The sequence below is a fragment of the Trichosurus vulpecula genome, chromosome 2, assembly GCF_011100635.1.
Source record: "Trichosurus vulpecula isolate mTriVul1 chromosome 2, mTriVul1.pri, whole genome shotgun sequence".
In the NCBI taxonomy this organism is placed as follows: Eukaryota; Metazoa; Chordata; class Mammalia; order Diprotodontia; family Phalangeridae; genus Trichosurus; species Trichosurus vulpecula.
In genome coordinates, this window is record NC_050574.1 from 61,332,372 (window position 1) to 61,351,355 (window position 18,984).

The 18,984-nt window shown below is 45.3% G+C and overlaps 1 protein-coding gene across 1 annotated transcript in view; it reads left to right on the forward strand.

Annotated features, from left to right (window-relative positions):
- ARID1A (AT-rich interaction domain 1A) overlaps positions 1-8,987 on the forward strand; it is a 91,713-nt gene extending 82,726 nt beyond the window's left edge. Inside the window, exons 14-20 of the mRNA XM_036744481.1 lie at positions 163-335; positions 622-772; positions 1,065-1,220; positions 1,316-1,412; positions 2,170-3,052; positions 3,932-4,062; positions 5,906-8,987. Coding sequence (XP_036600376.1) covers positions 163-335; positions 622-772; positions 1,065-1,220; positions 1,316-1,412; positions 2,170-3,052; positions 3,932-4,062; positions 5,906-7,633 — 3,319 coding nt within the window. The 3' untranslated portion in view covers positions 7,634-8,987. The remainder of the gene's footprint in view (positions 1-162; positions 336-621; positions 773-1,064; positions 1,221-1,315; positions 1,413-2,169; positions 3,053-3,931; positions 4,063-5,905) is intronic.
- Positions 8,988-18,984: the final 9,997 nt, after the last annotated feature.

Genomic DNA, 18,984 nt, shown 5'->3' on the forward strand with positions numbered 1-18,984 from the left:
TAGGAATTGTCTTCCTCTCCCAGAAGCTAAATCTAACCCAGATAAAAGGGACTCGGCAGTGGAATGTCTGCCTTCAGCCTTTACTGGCAGTCATCAGGAGAGGAGCGGAGAAGGGGTGGGGATGATGCTGCTTCTCAATTCTGTTTTCTGGTTCCTGAGCAGGAGCAACTCTGTGGGGATCCAGGATGCTTTTGCTGATGGAAGCGACCCCACGTTCCAAAAGCGAAATTCCATGACTCCGAACCCTGGGTACCAGCCCAGCATGAATACCTCTGACATGATGGGGCGCATGTCTTATGAGCCAAATAAGGATCCTTACGGCAGCATGAGGAAAGGTGACTATGCCCATGTCCTTGCCCCCTCTTCCACCATAGCATGCTAAGGAGGCCACCTTCTCTAGCACCACCCTCTCTCCTGTCTCTCCTCGAGCTTTTATCTTCACAGCTAAGACTTTTGTGTTGTTGGGTTTGAGCCAATCATAAGAGCAATCAGAGGCTAAGTCACAGCTAAGCTTTGAGATACCCCTCGGTTGTCTCTAGAGCTCCATATTCCCCCGTCTCCAGAGGAGAGGCCAGTAGACCTACTTACCCTTCTTACCGTCTTCCTATCTTCTACTTCTAGCTCCAGGAAATGATCCTTTCGTGTCCTCAGGGCAGGGCCCCAACAGTGGGATGGGGGACCCCTACAACCGTGCCACAGGCCCTGGTTTGGCAAATATGGCAATGGGACAGAGGCAACATTACCCGTATGGAGGCCCTTATGACAGAGTGAGGTGAGTGCCCACCTTCCTTGATGTAGACTTGAAAGCTATTGAAATAACAGGAGTTTGTATCTATCACTTTGGGGCTTAGAAATTGTTTCCTCACACCTCTTTGAAGTAAATAGTGCAAGAGGTATTCCCCTCTTTTACAGATGGAGAGCTTGTGATCTGACTGAGGTCCCAGTTGGTACAGAACTGGGCACTATGGGTTCCACTGAACCAGACCTCTGCCCACTCTGTGACTGTCCATCCTCACATTGGAAGCCCCAGTGTAAGAATCCTTCTGCTTCTCTCTTTGGCTTAGGGCGGAGTCCGGACTAGGGCCCGAGGGAAACATGGGCACCGGGGCCCCACAGCCAAACCTCATGCCTTCCAACCCGGACTCGGGGATGTACTCTCCCAGCCGCTACCCCCCGCAGCAGCAGCAGCAGCAGCAGCCTCAGCAGCAGCAGCAGCAACGGTCAGTGAGCACCGCCCTGGCCTCCGGGTCGCCAAGCTTTTTGGATGTTCTCAGACTTCTCTCTTCTCTTCCTCAAACTTTTTTCTGTCTTGCAGACATGATTCCTATGGCAATCAGTTTTCCACTCAAGGCACCCCTTCCAGCAGCCCATTCCCCAGCCAGCAAACTACAATGTACCAACAGCAGCAGCAAGTGAGTGTGGGGGCAGACCCGGAGGAGAGGAAGGGGTCCTGAAATTAGGTGCAGAGGAACATCCTTCACCTCACATCTGGAAACTTCTGGGTGAACTCATCCAGCCTGATGGAAGGCAGTGGATGTTTTTAACTTGTCTCTGCTGTTTAGTGGCGACGCGTGGTCATTTTGTAGAAACTTGTGTCTGGGGACAGGTGTATTCTGTGTCTGTCTTGCTGACCCTGGGAGCTCTATTCAGGGACCAGGACACAAGCCCCAGGGCAGGCCTGGAGTCAGTCTGCCAGAAGGACTCTTTGTTTCTGCTGCTCTGTGAGATAGAGGGAGGAATCCTTTTTGGTAGGGGGGCCCAGTGTGTGGAACCTGCACATAATGTTGGATTGGGTTGATGGATTGGTTTGTTTTGCTGAACTGCTTTTTTTCTCTTATTTTATTCTTTGTCATATAAGATAGCTTTCAGAGTTCAGAGAGGTCTTTTTGGGAAATGGAGGTGATGTAAAAATAAAGGATGCCAATTAAAAAATATTAAAGGGAGGGAGAAAACAGAGGGGGAAGGAGAGAGCCAGGGGGAAGGAAGAACCCCACGTCGCTTTCAGGAATTGCTTTAGGCATCATTCTTAAAGGCAGCTCTGCCCCTAAGTCCACAGACCCTCCCCCCAAGGTGTCTGCTGGCATGGAGTCCATCTTGGGTACACCCTCCCATTGTCTCTGACTCCTAAAGCACTATACACACCTTTCCCTCTCCCTATCCATTTCCTAGAATTATAAGCGGCCAATGGATGGCACTTACGGTCCTCCAGCCAAGCGACATGAAGGGGAGATGTACAGTGTGCCGTACAGTGGCGGACAAGGCCAGCCACCGCAGCAGCAATTGCCCCCAGCTCAGCCCCAGCCAGCCAGCCAACAGCAGCCAGCCCAGCCATCTCCCCAGCAGGACGTGTACAACCAATACGGAAATGCTTATCCCACTGCTGGTGCTGACCGCCGGCCGGCAGGAGGCCCTCAGAACCAATTCCCATTCCAATTTGGCCGAGACCGGGTCTCGGCACCCCCTGGCTCAAATGCCCAGCAGAGCATGCCACCCCAGATGATGGGTGGTCCCATGCAGCCAACTACAGAGGGCCCTCAACAGGGCACCATGTGGCAGGGGCGCAATGATATGGGCTACAACTACCCCAATCGGCAGAACACAGGCTCTGCCCCCCAGGGGCCTGCCTATCATGGGGTGAACCGAACAGATGAAATGCTGCACGCAGATCAGAGGGTCAATCACGAGGGCCCGTGGCCTTCCCATGGCACCCGCCAGCCTCCATACGGTCCCTCGGCCCCTGTGCCCCCCATGACAAGGCCCCCTCAGTCTAACTATCAGCCCCCGCCCAGCATGCAGAATCACATTCCTCAGGTATCCAGCCCCGCCCCCCTTCCCCGGCCCCTGGAGAACCGCACATCGCCCAGCAAGTCTCCGTTCCTACATTCGGGGATGAAGATGCAGAAAGCAGGTCCTCCGGTGCCTGCCTCACACATAGCACCTGCCCCTGTGCAGCCCCCTCTGATCAGACGGGACATCACCTTCCCTCCTGGCTCTGTGGAAGCCACGCAGCCTGTGTTGAAACCGAGGAGGCGGCTCACAACAAAGGATATTGGTAAGGAGACTTCCCCAGAAGAACCAGCTTTCAGTTTGCCTTCCCGTTAGGAGATCAGGGGTGATTAATCACTCCCAAAACTGACGAAGGGTTCCACCTGGCCTAAACTTTAGCCTCCCTCCTCTGCCTTGAAAGTGACCGTTTGTCTGGAACCTCGATGGTGCTTTTACTGAGCTGATTTCAGGGCTTTCTGGTGAGCCTTGGGGAACTCACACAGTTTTGGAAGGGACCTGCAAGTTTTCATTTTGTCCTCACTGCCTTCCCCAAGGTACACATGAGAAAATGGCAGTTCGGGGACTTGCCAAAAGTCACAGAGTTGGTGGCAGAGCCAACACTAGAACCCACTTTCTGGCCCATCGTCCATCTGCCTTCATGTCAGCATGACGAGGAGAGGTCCTTGTGGGCCCTTCACAAATCATTTGGTTATCCAGAACAGAGGGGCGTTTGGCAGAGGGAATTCTTGGTTAGTGCTGCTTCTGGAGAACTCATTGTCATCTCCTGGTTTCCCTTGGGTTTGGATATCCCATCAGCTTTGTTCATTTTGATAGCCTGAGTTAACTTAATGGCCTCTCTCAAGTCCTCCACCTGTGGGTTGGCTGCTGTCCACACAGAAGAAGGGGAATCTTTCAGCCTAATAGAAGCAACAGCTCTAGTCCCATTGAGGCCTTAGGAACCCATGGCACTTAATTGCCAAAGGATTTAGTATCTAGTAAGTCTTCTGGGCAAGGCCGGCAAGAGGGGAATGAGGCTAGAACAGCCTCTAAGGTGGGTAAATGAGGTGTCTTCTTCAGACCCTCTGCAGCCCAACTTTGGGGCCAGCCCTGAAGAGCCCCCTGGGTGACCACCAAACACCAGTGTGGGGTGGGTGCTGTGTTTCAGGAACTCCAGAGGCGTGGCGAGTGATGATGTCCCTCAAATCAGGGCTGTTGGCAGAGAGTACGTGGGCCTTAGACACCATTAACATCTTGTTGTATGATGACAACAGCATCATGACCTTCAACTTGGGCCAGGTGAGTGCCCATGGCTAGGGGCGGGGCCTCAAGACGTAGCTGGAGGAGAAGGGCGCTGTGTTTGCTGTGTGTTGTAGAGCCTGGGTTAGGCGCAGTGTCTGAGTTTGTGATGGCCCCTGACCACCTGCACTGGATCAGTGAGCCTAGGACTATGCTTAACTCCAGAATGGGCCATTAGAACACTGTCTCATCACTTACAGCCTCTTCTCTCAAAGAACTTGGAAATTTATCATTTTGCCATTGAACTTGGTCTGTACAGGAGGGAGTTTGGAGGTTGGAACAGATGCTAAGGAATAATTTTTTTAATTGTTTTTTGGATATTGATAGAAGATGCGGATTCTCTTCCTAGAATCAGTAAAGTATATTCCCATGTGAAATCGTCTCTCACCATTTTTGTGTCCTGGATCCCTCTCAGCATAATGTTTTTGAATGCCTAAAATAAAATACATAGGATTACAAAGGAAACCAATTATATTTGAAATACAGTCTGTAATCGTGTGTTATCTAGCAGCAGGTCTCATAACTACACTGATTTCAGAGCAGTCAGGAGCATAAGTGGTATATTGAGGATCGGCAGCAATGGAATGTGATACAGTGGTGCCCGTGATCTCTGTTGGTAGCAGAGTCACATGTGCTGCTCGTACACTTCTAGGATTGGTTGCCCACAATCATAATTGAAGGGAAGGCTGAATTTCAATTAAAGGTTGGTGAAAATAGAAGATGTGAATTTGTTTCCTCTCCAGCCTCACAGAACTTTGAATCATTTCCAAGGACCCTGGCTTCTCTTAGCCTCCCTTCTTGGTTCTAGAGTGGTCAAGTCCATACTTCTTTGCTGTGTTAGTTTCTTCCCTGCATGTCCCTAATGCTTTCAAGCTATGCTGTGAGAATATGAGGAAAAGTCAAAATTAATGTTAAAGCAACTTTTTATTTCTTTTTAAGTACTATTTACAAAGCTGAAACTCCTGCCCTTCTGTCAGGAAGATGTGGACTTTTTGACCTTTTCCAGTAATGGGGATGGGTTTGTGTTCATACTTGTAGGACTGTTAATGCATACATTTAGAGCTGTAAAATGCTTAAGCTGGAAGGAATTCTATAGCCTTCTGTTGTCCCCGTGTCCATTTGTCCCTCCACTCCTAACCCCCAAATTCTATAAATGAGGACACAAAAGCCCAGAATACAGAGTAATTTTTTTTTTCTGTGAAGGCACCAGAATGCCTGGCCTATGGAGAGCAAAGGACCCTCCTTGATGTGCCATAGATTCCTGCGGCCGTTTGGGAGACCAAGGGAGGAGGGGGCCAGGTGATCTTGATCCTTGACCATCTGTCCCCACTCCTCTGTCCTCTTGTACAATTCTGGGCCCTGCTGTGTAATAGGATATGAAGAGGATCCAGAGAAAGCGAAGGAAAATGCCAGTATGGGAGGTCAAATGAATGAGAGAGCCAACATTGTTTGGTTGGTTGGGGAAGCCGAATGATGGGACAGCATAATCATACCTTTAAGTAGATGAAGTACAAGTCTTTTGGCCAGCTGTTCTATTTCCAAAGATGACCAGCTTCAAAATAGAGAGAAACTTCCTAAACGCTGAAAGGCCTTGGGATGGGTGGCTCAGATGATGTTGAGATTTCCTTTGGAGAGCTCTGAGAACAGGGGAGACCCCTTCTTCTGTGCATTGTGGTCCACGTGCATTCTGAGCTGGCAGCTCAGGGAATGAGCATCGGTGTAGGGCCCGCTCCATGCCAAGCACTGCAGGGAAAAGGTCTAGGCCTCAGAGGGCCCTCCCACCGTAGGATTCTTTGTTTGGGCCCCTTTTTCCTCTCATCGGCTCCTTTTCTTTCTATTCCAGCTGCCAGGACTGTTGGAGCTCCTTGTGGAATACTTCCGGCGTTGCTTGATTGAGATCTTTGGCATTCTGAAGGAGTATGAGGTGGGTGACCCAGGTCAGAGAACATTGCTAGACCCGGAGAGATTCAAGAAGGCCTCCAGCCCATCCCCAGTTGAGGGGGAGGAAGAGGAGGAGCTTCTGAGCCCCAAGGTGGAAGAGGAGGAGGAGGAAGAAGAGGAAGAAGAGGAGGAGGCTGCATTTGCAAGCAAGGACAAGGTGCTCTCAGAGAGCAGCGAGGAGAAGCTTGTCAGCAAATTCGACAAGCTGCCTGTCAAAATTGTGCAGAAGAATGATCCTTTTGTGGTAGACTGCTCGGACAAACTGGGGCGAGTGCAGGAGTTTGACAGTGGCCTACTGCACTGGCGGATCGGTGGCGGGGACACTACTGAGCACATCCAGACCCACTTTGAGAGCAAGATGGAGCTGCCTGGGAGCCAGACCCGGGAGCCTGCGCCCGTGGCCCCTCCAAAGCGGATCCCAGCAGCTGAGGGGGCCCTGGGCATAAAAGATAGGGAGGGGCCCCTGCCTGACGGCCCCTCGGAGAAGCGGATCACTGCCACCATGGACGACATGTTGTCATCGCGTCCCAGCACCCTGTCCGACGAGGGGGCCAAGAACGCAGAGACCGCCAAGGAAAGTGGCAAGTTCCCTTTTGGCATCAATCCTGTGCAGAGCCACCGGAACATCAAGATCTTAGAAGATGAGCCCCACAGTAAGGACGAGACCCCACTGTGCACCCTCCTGGACTGGCAGGACTCCCTGGCCAAGCGCTGCGTCTGCGTCTCCAACACCATCCGGAGCTTGTCATTTGTGCCGGGCAACGACTTTGAGATGTCCAAACACCCTGGGCTGCTGCTCATTCTCGGCAAACTCATCTTGCTGCACCATAAGCACCCGGAGCGCAAGCAGGCGCCGCTGACCTACGAGAAGGAGGAGGAGCAGGACCAAGGGGTGAGCTGCAACAAGGTGGAGTGGTGGTGGGACTGCCTGGAGATGCTCCGGGAGAACACCCTGGTCACGCTTGCCAACATCTCAGGGCAACTGGACCTCTCCCCATACCCCGAGAGCATCTGCCTGCCGGTGCTGGACGGACTTCTGCACTGGGCAGTCTGCCCTTCGGCCGAAGCCCAGGACCCCTTCCCCACCCTGGGCCCCAATGCTGTCCTCTCCCCCCAGAGACTGGTTCTGGAAACCCTCAGCAAACTCAGCATCCAAGACAATAATGTGGACCTGATCCTCGCCACGCCCCCCTTCAGCCGCCTGGAGAAGCTCTATAGCACCATGGTGCGCTTCCTCAGTGACCGAAAGAACCCGGTGTGCCGGGAGATGGCCGTGGTGCTGCTGGCCAACCTGGCCCAGGGCGACAGCCTGGCTGCCCGGGCCATTGCCGTGCAGAAGGGCAGCATCGGCAACCTGCTGGGTTTCTTGGAGGACAGCCTGGCTGCCACCCAGTTCCAGCAGAGCCAGGCCAGCCTTCTGCACATGCAGAATCCCCCATTTGAGCCGACCAGCGTGGACATGATGCGCCGGGCGGCCCGGGCGCTGCTCGCCCTGGCCAAGGTGGACGAGAACCACTCGGAGTTCACGTTGTACGAGTCACGGCTGCTGGACATCTCTGTGTCGCCGTTGATGAACTCATTGGTCTCACAAGTCATTTGTGATGTACTGTTTTTAATTGGCCAGTCATGACAGCCGTGGGATGGACACCTCCCCTGTGTGTGTGTGCGTGCGTGGAGAACTTAGAAACTGACTGTTGTCCTTTATTTATGCAAAACCACCTCAGAATCCAGCCCACCCCGCGCTGTCCTGCTTCTCCCTGGGGGAAATCTTTCCTGCCTCTCTCCTCCCTCCCCTTCCCCTCCCCTCCTCTTCCTCCTCCCACTTGTCCCGCCCCCACCCCACCCCACCCCACCCGACTCAAGAAGACAGAGTTCTGCCTACATAGAAGACTTTTTTTTATTTTAACCAAAGTTACTGTCGTTTACAGTGAGTTTGGGGAAAAACAAATAAAATAACGGCTCGCCCAGTTCTTGCATCGATGGGACGCCACCTTTCATAACTGTTTTTAATGGTAAAAAAAAAAAAATTGAAAAAAAAAACACAAAAACTCTGAAGGACAAAAAAAAGGTGACTGCTGAACTGTGTGTGGTTTCTTGTTGTACATTCACAATCTTGCAGGAGCCAAGAAGTTACCAGTTGTGAACAGACCCTGTTCAATGGAGAGGCCTGTGCAGTAGAGTGTAGGACCTTCATGTACTGTACACCTTATACTGTAAACATACTGTAATAATGTCTCACATTGAAAAAAGAGAAAACGCTGGATCAGCAGCAAGCTGTAGTTTTTAAAAATGTTTTTAGTTAAACGTTGAGGAGAAAAAAAAAAGGCTTTTCCCCCAAAGTATCATGTGTGAACCTACAACACCCTGACCTCTTTCTCTTCCTCCTTGATTGTATGAATAACCCTGAGATCACCTCTTAGAACTGGTTTTAACCTTTAGCCGCAGTGCCCTGCGCGGCTGCGTGTGTATATAGATGACGTTGTACATTGCACATACCCTCTGGAGCCCCACAGTTTGGTCCCTAGCCACTCCCCTGCCCTTCTCCTTTATAGTATGACGAGTTATAACAAGTTGGTGACCTGCCCAAAGCGAGACACAATTATTTAATCTCTTGCCAGACATCTCTCCTCTTGGAGGTGATGCTGTACAGGTCTCTGTGTAAAAAGTCATTGCTGTCTCAGCAGCCAATCAACTTATAGTTTATTTTTCCTGGTTTTTTTTTGTTTTGTTTTTGTTTTGTTTTCTTTCTAATCGAGGTGTGAAAAAGTTCTAGGTTCAGTTGAAGTTCCTGATGAAGAAACACAATTGAGATTTTTTCAGTGATAAATTCTGCATATTTGTATTTCAAACAATGTAGCTAAAAACTTGATGTAAATTCCTCCTTTTTTTCCTTTTTTGGCTTAATGAATATCATTTATTCAGTATGAAATCTTTATACTATATGTTCCACGTGTTAAGAATAAATGTACATTAAATCTTGGTAAGATGTTTGTAAGGCTTTTTATTTTCTAACAAAAATGGTCACTCTGCTAGTGGCCTTCTTCATTAGGAAACAGAGCTCCTACGTTTACTTGTTCCTTTATCCTTCTATGGAGCAAAGCAGGATCGACAAACATCAGAATACTGGGCAATGTGTATGAAAAACGAAGGCCCCCTCCCCATTCCTCAGGAGTTATCTGCTGCACCAGTGGATCTAGAGCTGAGGAAGACCTTCAAGATTTATTTGTCCAACACCCTTTATTAAAGATGTTGAGAAAGTAGGTTCAGTGATTTTCCTAAGGCTAGAATTTGAACTCAGGTCTTCAGGACTTCAGACTCTGCTCTTAAGCTGCCTTGGCTCCTCCGTGGGTTCACAATTGTAGAGGATATCACATAATAAAACATAAAGGGGAAGCAAGACATTAGAAAAGACCTAGTGGAGGCAGCCCCCAGGAGCAACAGAGAGGACAGGAGGACATCAGGGAGCAGCCGGCTAGTGGTCGAATCTGGCTGGAGCATGCAGTGCCCAAGTGGAGAGATGGGAAGCAGTCTAGGGGCATTTGATGGAAAAGCTTGGAGGAAAATACAGGAAAGGAGAAAGAAATGGGCCTTTTTTTTTAACCCTGGGAAAGAGAATTTGAAAAGAGGAGGATAGCCTTTTCAAGTATGGTAAAGGTTTATGTTTCTATGGCATATTATAGTTGGACACACGTTAATAGCCTATCTCGTGGACGGTATAACCACCCTCTGAGGTGAGATAGTACAAGAAACATATCCATCGTACTCAATAGGAAACTGATAAGGATGTGACTAGCCTCGGGTTCAATCAGTCAACAAATACATATGAATCACCCTACTGTGTACTGCACATAGTGCGATGCTTCATGAAGCTATCAGGAAAGAGCAGAACTGGAACCCAAGGCTAGTACTCTTCCCCACTATACTGTCTGCTCATTCAAAGAATCTTCTGACATCACTTTAAAATGGATGTTTCAATGATATCAAGACAGAAACTGGCTGGTGTCTGCTGGTTCTGTGTTCAGTTTGTGGGTCTATTAAGCATTTACTACAGTAGTTCCAGGCACTTTACCAAGTGCCGGAGATACAGAGAATGCCGGACAGTCCCTGCTCTCAAGGAGCTCACATTCTAATGGAAATGACAGGCAGACAACTATGTACAAACAAGATATATACCAGATAAACTGGAGAAGGTACTAATATTAAAGACTGGGAAAAGCTTGGAGAAGATAGATTTTAGCTGAGCCTTGAAGGAAGCCAGGAGCCAGAGTTGAAGTTCCAGGCATGGGCTGGCAGAGCCAGTCTAAATGCATAGAATCTGGAGAGGGAGTGTCTTGTATGAACAGAAGGCTTTGTCACAGTCGTAAAGCTGGCGTGTAGAATGGGAGCAGAGGAGCAGTAAGGCGTAAGACTAGAAAAGTAGGATGGGGCTAGGTTACACTAAGGGCTTTGATAATAATAGCATTCATTTTATGTTCCAGGCCCTGTGCTAAGCTCTTCAGAATTATCCAATTCCGTCCTCACAACAACCCTGGGGGTAGGGAGCCGTTATTGTCTCTATTTTGCAGATGAGGAAACTGAGGCAAGCAGTGGTTTAAGTGACTTTCCCAGGGTCACCGAGCTAAGTGAAAGTGTTCTGAGGTCAGATGTGAACTCAGCTCTTCTGACTCTAGGCCCAGCACCACCTCTCCAAGTAGAGGATTTTATATTTGCTCCTAGAAGTAATGGGGATCTAGGCTTTGATTTGAATAAAACAAAAATAGTATCTGCCTTTCTAAATGGCTTTAGGCAGAGAAAATTCAAGTAGAATGAATGACTGATGGAAAATTGCTAGTCTCTTCCAGAAGAGTAGGCTTGTGGCTTGTTACGGAGGCAGAGCAGAGGAATGGAATAATCTCTAGCTTCGTATTTCCCTCTTCGGTAGCTTGGTCTAATCCAGTTCCCCAGTTTATGACCAAAATAGCCTCTGGTTTCTTCCCTGGGCCTATGGGTTTTCTAGTCAGGTGGATTTGGACCATCCATTTATTGAAGTCAAGTGTGGGCTTCCAGACCCACCCCAAGAAAAAGATAAGACAGACTGAACGCTTAATATTTTACCATCCTCTCTTCTCATTAAGGCCACATTTGAAGGATTGGGTTCAGTTCTGGATGTCACATTTTGGAAAGGACATTGGCAAGCTGCTGGATAACTAGAATGGCCTTGCAAGGGATAGAGGAGGTCCCCTTTCCCTGGGAGTCTTCTAACTGATGGCTAGATGACCACCCGTGGAAGATGATGTAAAGAAGATGCCAGTCCAGACATTCAGATTGGAGTAAAGGAAGACCCAGGTCATAAGATGCTGGCTCTACAGCAGGAAGGCCCTTGAGGATCCAGCACTTCCCCCACCCCCCTCAATTTATAGAGGAGAAAACTACTCCCCCAAAGTTACATGGGTAATGAGCTTTAGCTGTGGGATTTGAGTCAATCAAAAAGTATTAGACACCTCTATGCCAGGCACCACACTATGGGCTGGGGATCCAAAGAATGAAACTATTCCCACTCTCGGTCAATAAGCATTGATTAACCACAGGTAAGTGCTGGGGATCCATCCAAAGGTTCAGGCACTCACAATCTCATGGGGGCATCAACATCCAAACCTATGGACAGACAAGTTAAGGGCAGAAATAGTCAACAGAAAGAAGAGGGATTGGGAAATGTTTTTTTAGAGAGGATGGGGTTTTAGTTGGGACCTGAAGGAAGCCAGGAAGTAGAGATGAGGAGGGAGAGCATTCCAGGAACGGGAGACAGAGAAAATGCTCAGAGCTCAGAGATAGCGTATTTTGTCCGAGAAGCTGCAACGTGGACAGTGTTAGTAGAATTTATGGGTGTAAGGAGACTGGAAAGGGGAGGGGGGTTATGAGGGGCTTTGAATGCCAAACAGAGGAGTCTATATTTGATCTTGGAGGAGATAGGGAGTCCCTGGAGTTTACTGAGGGGGGTGGAAGTGGGAGGGGGTGTGTGACAAGGTCAGACAGACCTGCATTTTAGGAATATCCATGAGCAATGGACTGGAGTGGGGAGATACTTGAGGAAGGCAGACCCACCAGCAGGCAAATAGTCTAGGTATGAGGTCATGAGGGTCTGCACCAGAAAGATGGCAGTGTCAGAGGAGGAAAGGAGGCTTTTTTGAGAGATGTTGCAAAGGAAATCTACAGGCCTTGGCAACTGATCAGAAATGGGGGTCAGGGGGTGAGAGAGAGGAGTCAAGCATGACACCTAGGTTCTGAGCCTGATTGACTGGGAGGATAGTGATACCCTTGAACGTAATAGGAAAGCCAATTCCAAAGGACCTGTGATGAAAAATGCTCTCCATCTCCAGAGAGAGAACTGATGAACTCTGAGTGCACATCGAAGCATCTTTTTTTCACTTTATTTTTCTGTGTGTATATATTTTCTTTCGTAACGTGGCTAATATGGAAATGTTTTGCATGGCTTCTCATGTATAATCTATATCAAATTGCTTGCCTTCTCAAGAGGGGGGAGGGAAGGAGAGAATTTGTAACACAATTTTTTTTAAATGTTTAAAAAATGTACGTGCAATTGGGAAATATTTAATTATTTTTTAATTTTTTTTTCAATCGAGTAATAGGGAAGGTAAGAGGGAGGGCTTAATGGGAAAGATAATGAGTTCTGTTTTGGACATGTTTAAGATGTCTACTGGACATCCAATTCTAGATGTCTGAAAGGTAGTTGGAGATTCGAATTAGAGGCCAGCAGAGAGTCTGGGGTAGGATAGATAGATTTGGGCAGCCTAGAAATAATAATTAAGTCCATGGGAACTGATGAGATCACCAAGTGAAGTAGTATAGAGGGAGAAGAGAAAGAGGGCCCAGGACAGAACTCTGAGGGACACCTATGTTAGAGGGTGTGATCTGGGTGAGAATCCAGCCAAGGAGACTGAGAAAGTACGAGCAGAACCATGAAAGAGTGGTGTCCTGGGGAGAGAGTATTAAGGTGAGGGTGATCAACAGTTTCAAAGACTGCGGAAAGCTCAAGGAGAATGAGGATTAAGAAAAAGCCATTGGATTTCATGATGAAGAGATAACTGGTAATTTGGTAACTTTGGAGAGACCAAAAGGAACTCAAGGAACTTCTGTTTTATTGAGTAAAATAATAGCTCAAAAGAAACATGAGATGCACAAATTTAGAGATATCTCCACTCCAAATGTTCCTATGGACTATATTTGTGCCATGCCTGTGATAGACCCTTCCATGCTCATATTGGTCTGATCAGCCACAGTCAGACATACTGTATCTTAATCTCAACAAGGTGATGTCATTTTGGTCCTCTTCGAGCACAAAGGACAGCAATCAATCAACCAACCAATTCAGGTCCTTTGATTCATCATTCTACATTGCCTCTCCTGAACGGTCTTCTAGCTCTGAGATTCTAGGATTCCACACAAAAAAACATTTGGAACTTTGCAAAGTGCCACTCTATAGAATATGAATCAACAAGTAATATTTTTTCCAGAAAAAAAAAAGACTAGGAGACAGATAAGAAGGACTGGAGGCCCCAATGCAGATGTTCAATGCCCAGAAGTGTTCACTACTTACTACTGACTTTAGGTTTTCCTCCAGTGATTATTTGGGGTTTGGGTTCATATTCTAACGAGGGAAAGAGTAATTCATTATAGTAGCTTAATTTCTTGGGTTCTCTTCAGCTATTCAACAGCAATACAAGAATGGCTTTGTCTCGTTCCAGACTAGAAGCACCTAAGCCCATTGAACGGTTTAAAGTGGAATTTGAAGTCATAAGAGAACCTCCTAGTGATGAGCCCAGACTTTTCCCAGGACCCTAGGCAGGGCAGATTGTCACTGGTTCTTAAACAGCATTAGAGCTTCCCCATCCCAGGCGCCTGAATCACTTGTCTACCTGCTGATACAGACCACTGTGGAGGGAAGGATTCTGCAATCTGTTAGAGTACTCTCTGAGATGGCAACCCACCACCCTCCACACACACAACACACTTTTTATTCATTTTTTATTCCTCTTTGTTTTTTTTTTTCATTTTTATATAAATAGTATTTTATTTTTTTCAAATTACATGTAAAAATAGTTTTCAACATTCATTTTTAATAAGATTTTGAGTTCCAAATTTTTCTCCCTTCCTCCTTTCCCTTTCCCCCTCCCCAAGATGGCAAGCAATCTGATAGAGGTTATACATGTGTGATCATGTTAGTCGTGTTGCAAAAGAAGAAATAGAACAAAAGAAAAAATTCATGGGGAAAAAAAGAAATTGAAAATAATATGCTTTGATCTGCATTCAGCATCCATCTGTTCTTTCTCTTAATGTGGATAGCATTTTTCATCATGAGTGTTTTGGATTGTCTCAGGCAGGGGTGGGGAACCTGTGGCCTCAAAGCCACATGTGGCCTTCTAGGTCCTCGGGTGTAGCCCTTTGAACCCAAACTTCACAGAACAAATCCCCTTAATAAAAGGACAGAAGACCACAGCTTCCCCACCCTGGTTTTGGATCATTGTGTTGCTAAGAAGAGCTAAGTTTATCACATTTGATCATAGCACAGAGTTGCTATTACTGTGTACAGTGTTCTCCTGGTTCTGCTCACTTTACTCAGCATCAGTTCATACTAGTCTTTCCAGGTTTTTCTGAAATCCACCTGCTTATCATTTCTTACAGCACAATAGGATTCCATTACATTCATATACCACAACTTGTTCAGCCATTCCCCAATTGATGGGCATGCCCTCAATTTTCAATTCTTCACCACCACAAAAAGAGTAGCTATAAATATTTTTGTATATGTAGGTCCTTTCCCCTTTTTTATGATCCCTTTGGGATACAGACCTAGAAGTGGTATTGCTGGGCCAAGGGGCATGCACAGTTTGATTGCTCTTTGGGCATAGTTGCAAACTACTCTCCAGAATGATTGGATCAGTTCACAACTCCACCAACAATGTATTAGTGTCCCAATTTTCCCACATCTTCTTCAATATTTATTATTTTCCTTTACTGTCATATTAGCCAATCTGATAGGTATGAGGTGGTACTTGAGAGTTTTTAATTTCTATTTGTCTACTCAAAAGTGATTTAGAGCATCTTTTCATATGACTTTAGATAGTTTTAATTTCTTCGTCTGAAAACTGATCCTTTGACCATTTATCAATTTGGGAATGACTTGTATTCTTGTAAATTTGACTCAGTTCTCTATATATTTGAGAAATGAAGCCTTTATAAGAAACACATTCTGTGAAAATTGTGTCCTAGCTTTCTGCTTTCCTTCTAATCTTGGTTGTATTCCTGTTGTTTCTGCCAAAACTTTTTTAATTTAATGTAATCAAAATTATCCATTCTGCATTTTCATAAGGCTCTGTCTCTTGTTTGGTCATAAATTCTTCCCTTTTTCATGGATCTGACAGGTAAACTATTCCTTGCTCTCCTAATTTGCTTATTGTATCACCCTTTGTCTAAATCGTGTACCTGTTTTGACCTTATCTTGATATACAATATAACATATTTTTAATTACTTATTTAATATTTTATTTTTCTATGATTACATGTAAAAACAATTTAAACATTCATTTTTAAAACTTTGAGTTCCAAATTCTCTCCCTCCTTCACCACCCTCCTCATTAAGAAAGCAAACAGTTTGATATGGGTTATACATGTTTAGCTATGCAAACCATATTTCCATATTAGTCATGTACAACACACTTTTAAATTTAATCTATATTGACATTTTCTCCACCATTTTTCTAAATCTAGACCAGTGATATCAAATTCAAATGGAAGCAGGGTCACTAATCCTTGCAGGTGACTTAGAAAACCACATATTAACATTATCTATGTTTTATTGTATTTTTGTTTGTTTTGTTACATTTCCCAATTATGTTTTAATCTGGTTTGGGCTGTATTTGGGAGTGGTTTTGTTCTGCTTGCAATCTGCTAGTCATTTATTTGACACCTCTGGTGTCACACTATACAGTCTATACAGTCCACAAAGCAATCAAACACTCTTTGCTGAAATTTGAATGCTTACACTGAAAATATAAGGATGAGTCTTCAGAGCCAATGTGGGAGCTGGCTTCAGCATTCTCCAGGCAGGTGTAAGGAAATTGGGAGGATAACAGTGTTGGATCTGGAGTTAGAAGACCTCATTTCAATCTGCTAATTATTATGTGACCTTAGGTAAATCACTTTCATTTCCTGGACCTCAAATTTCTTCTCTATGAAATAAAAGCACTGGACTAGATGACCCTGAGGTTCTCTCCTTCCAGGTCTAGATCCCTTAAACTTCCAGTAATTTTCCATACTTGCATAGGGAGAATCACTGCCAGATTGAAGAAGGGTAAATGTTGTCCCAGTGTTCAAAAAGAAGGGAAGCAACTGGAGTATACAGCTTGTAGACTAGCTCAGTGAGTTTGACTGATTCCTGGCAAAATTCTAGAGACTGGTATTAAAAGGATGAACATCTTTTAAAAGGTAAACAATGATCACAGGGAGTCTTTGTGGCTTTATCAGGAATAGGTCACACCAGACTAACTCCACTTCCTTTTTTGATAGACTTACTAGGTTGAGGAAGGCCGTCGATATCTGCCTTACCTAAATTTCAGCCAAATGTTTGAAAAAGTCTCTCTTACCATCCTTGCGGAAATGATGGCGAGACAGCTTTAAATGATCCTCCAGGTAGGTTATGTTCAGAACTGGCTAAATGGGACAACCCAAAGACTTGTCATTTTGTCTGTCAACAAGTATTTAATATGTGCTAGGCACTGTGCTAAGCTCTGGAAATACAAGGAGAGGACCCTGCCCTCAAGGAGCTTTTACTCTACTGGGTGGGAAAAAGAGCAGTTGACATGGAAGCAAAAGACCTATATTAAAATCCCAGTGCCACCTTTAGACCTACCCAATTCTACCCAGATGACCTTGGACGAGTCAGAATCTCTCTGGGCCTCGGTTTCCTTGTTTCTAAAATTAAAGGTTTGAATGAAATGATCTCTAAATCCATGATCCTATACACCAACTTGAAAGGAGGTTTCTAGCATAGTGCCCCAGGGATCCATGCTTGGCCCTGGTCTATTTTAGCATTTTTTTTATCGGTGTCTTAGATAGGTTTTCAAAGTGTGGTCCAGAGAGTCCCTGAGACCCTTTCAGGGGAATATATAATACTAAGACATTATTTGCCTATTAAAATATTTCTCCCTTTTCCGATGATTTTCTTCACATACTTCAACCAAAACAACATATCACTGCAACAGACTGAATACAGAAGCAGAGAAAAGAATTCAGCTATCTTCTATTAGGGCCAACATTAAAGAGATCTGCAAAAGTATGTAAAACAGTGCTTCTCTTCTCACTATCTATTTTTGTTTTGGAAAGTATAGCTATTTTTCTCTTTTTAAATAAGTTTTATTGATATTTTCAGTTTCTTACATCACCATGGTTATCCCAAGTATGCCTCCTTAGCCCTCAGAACCATATCAAATGATAAAGGGCATTTTTTAGAGAGGAAAAAAAATCAGCACACCTAATTGATATATTTTTTAAAAAGTCCAAAAATATGTGCCACACATAATACCTGTGGGCCTAATATAGTCATTTTTCTTTTTAAAATGTCATTTATGTTAACTTGCAATGAATCTATAACTGTTTTAAGTGAATTAATCAATATTTTAAAATTAAGTTGTAATTTCCAATATAGTAAATATCAATAGATGAAACCCACATAAACACAACTTATTTGGGGTCATCAATAATTTGTAAGAGTTTAAAGGGGTCTTGTTTCTAAAATATTTGAGACCTGCTGATTTAGATAAAGGAACAAGTATCATGTTTATCACATTTACAGATAACAAAAAGCTAAGAGGCATAGCTAACTCATGGGGTCATAGATCTAGAACTATGAAGGACCTTAGGGGCCATCTGTCCCCATTTTTACAGATGAGGAATATGAGGACCAAAGAGATGAAGGATATTGCCTAAGGTTATGCCAGTTGAGGCAGCTGGTGGCTCAGTGGATAGAGAACTGGGCCTGGAGTCAGAAAGACCTGAGTTTGAATCTGGCTTAGACACTTCCTAACTGTGTGACCTTGGGAAAGTCCATTAACCTCTGTTTGCCTTAATCCACTGGAGAAGGAAATAGCAAGAATTGCCAAGAAAAACCCATGGACAGTTGGTCCACAGAGTCACAGAGTTGGACATGACAGATTATATGACAACAACACACAGGTGGAAGCAGAATGAGCCTTTGAACGCAGGGCCTTTGACTCCAAGTACACTTTCTACTGTACCATAACCAACATTCATAAAATATCTTGGTCTAGGATGTTGGACTAAAAAAAAATAAGATGAATAATAAGATGAAACATAAGAAAATAAATGTGAAGTTTCATACTCAGATTTTTAAAAAATCAACTTCCCAAATACAATCTGAGCAAAACATGGCTATAGGGAGCTCCCCTGAAAGAGATGTAGGGGTTTTATCAAATAGATGTAATATAAGTCAATAGTGTGATATGACATCCCCCTAAAAAATGGAATAAAGGGCAGCTAGGCGGTGCAGTGGGTGGAGCACTGGGTCTGGAGTCAGTAGGACCTGAGTTCAAATGTGACCTCAGACACTTACTAGCTGTGTGACCCTGGGCAAGTCACTTAACTCTGATTGCCTCCCAAAAATACCAAAACAAAAACAAAATGGAGTAGGACCCTGGAAGGCGCGGAGCCCAGTACTAGAGAAATGTTTCTTCTGTATTCTACTATATCAATACAGAGTATTGTATTTAGTTCTAGATGCCACATTTTTGGAAGCTTACATTGCAAGAGTTCACATTTATTTAGCTCTTTAATGTTCACAAAGCTCTCTTCATACAATATCTCATTTTGTCCTCGCAACAACCTTATGAGAGAGGCACCCATTTCATAGTTTGAAGGAAGGGGGAGAGATTAAGTGGCTTGCCCAGGGTCCCACAGCTAATAAGCATG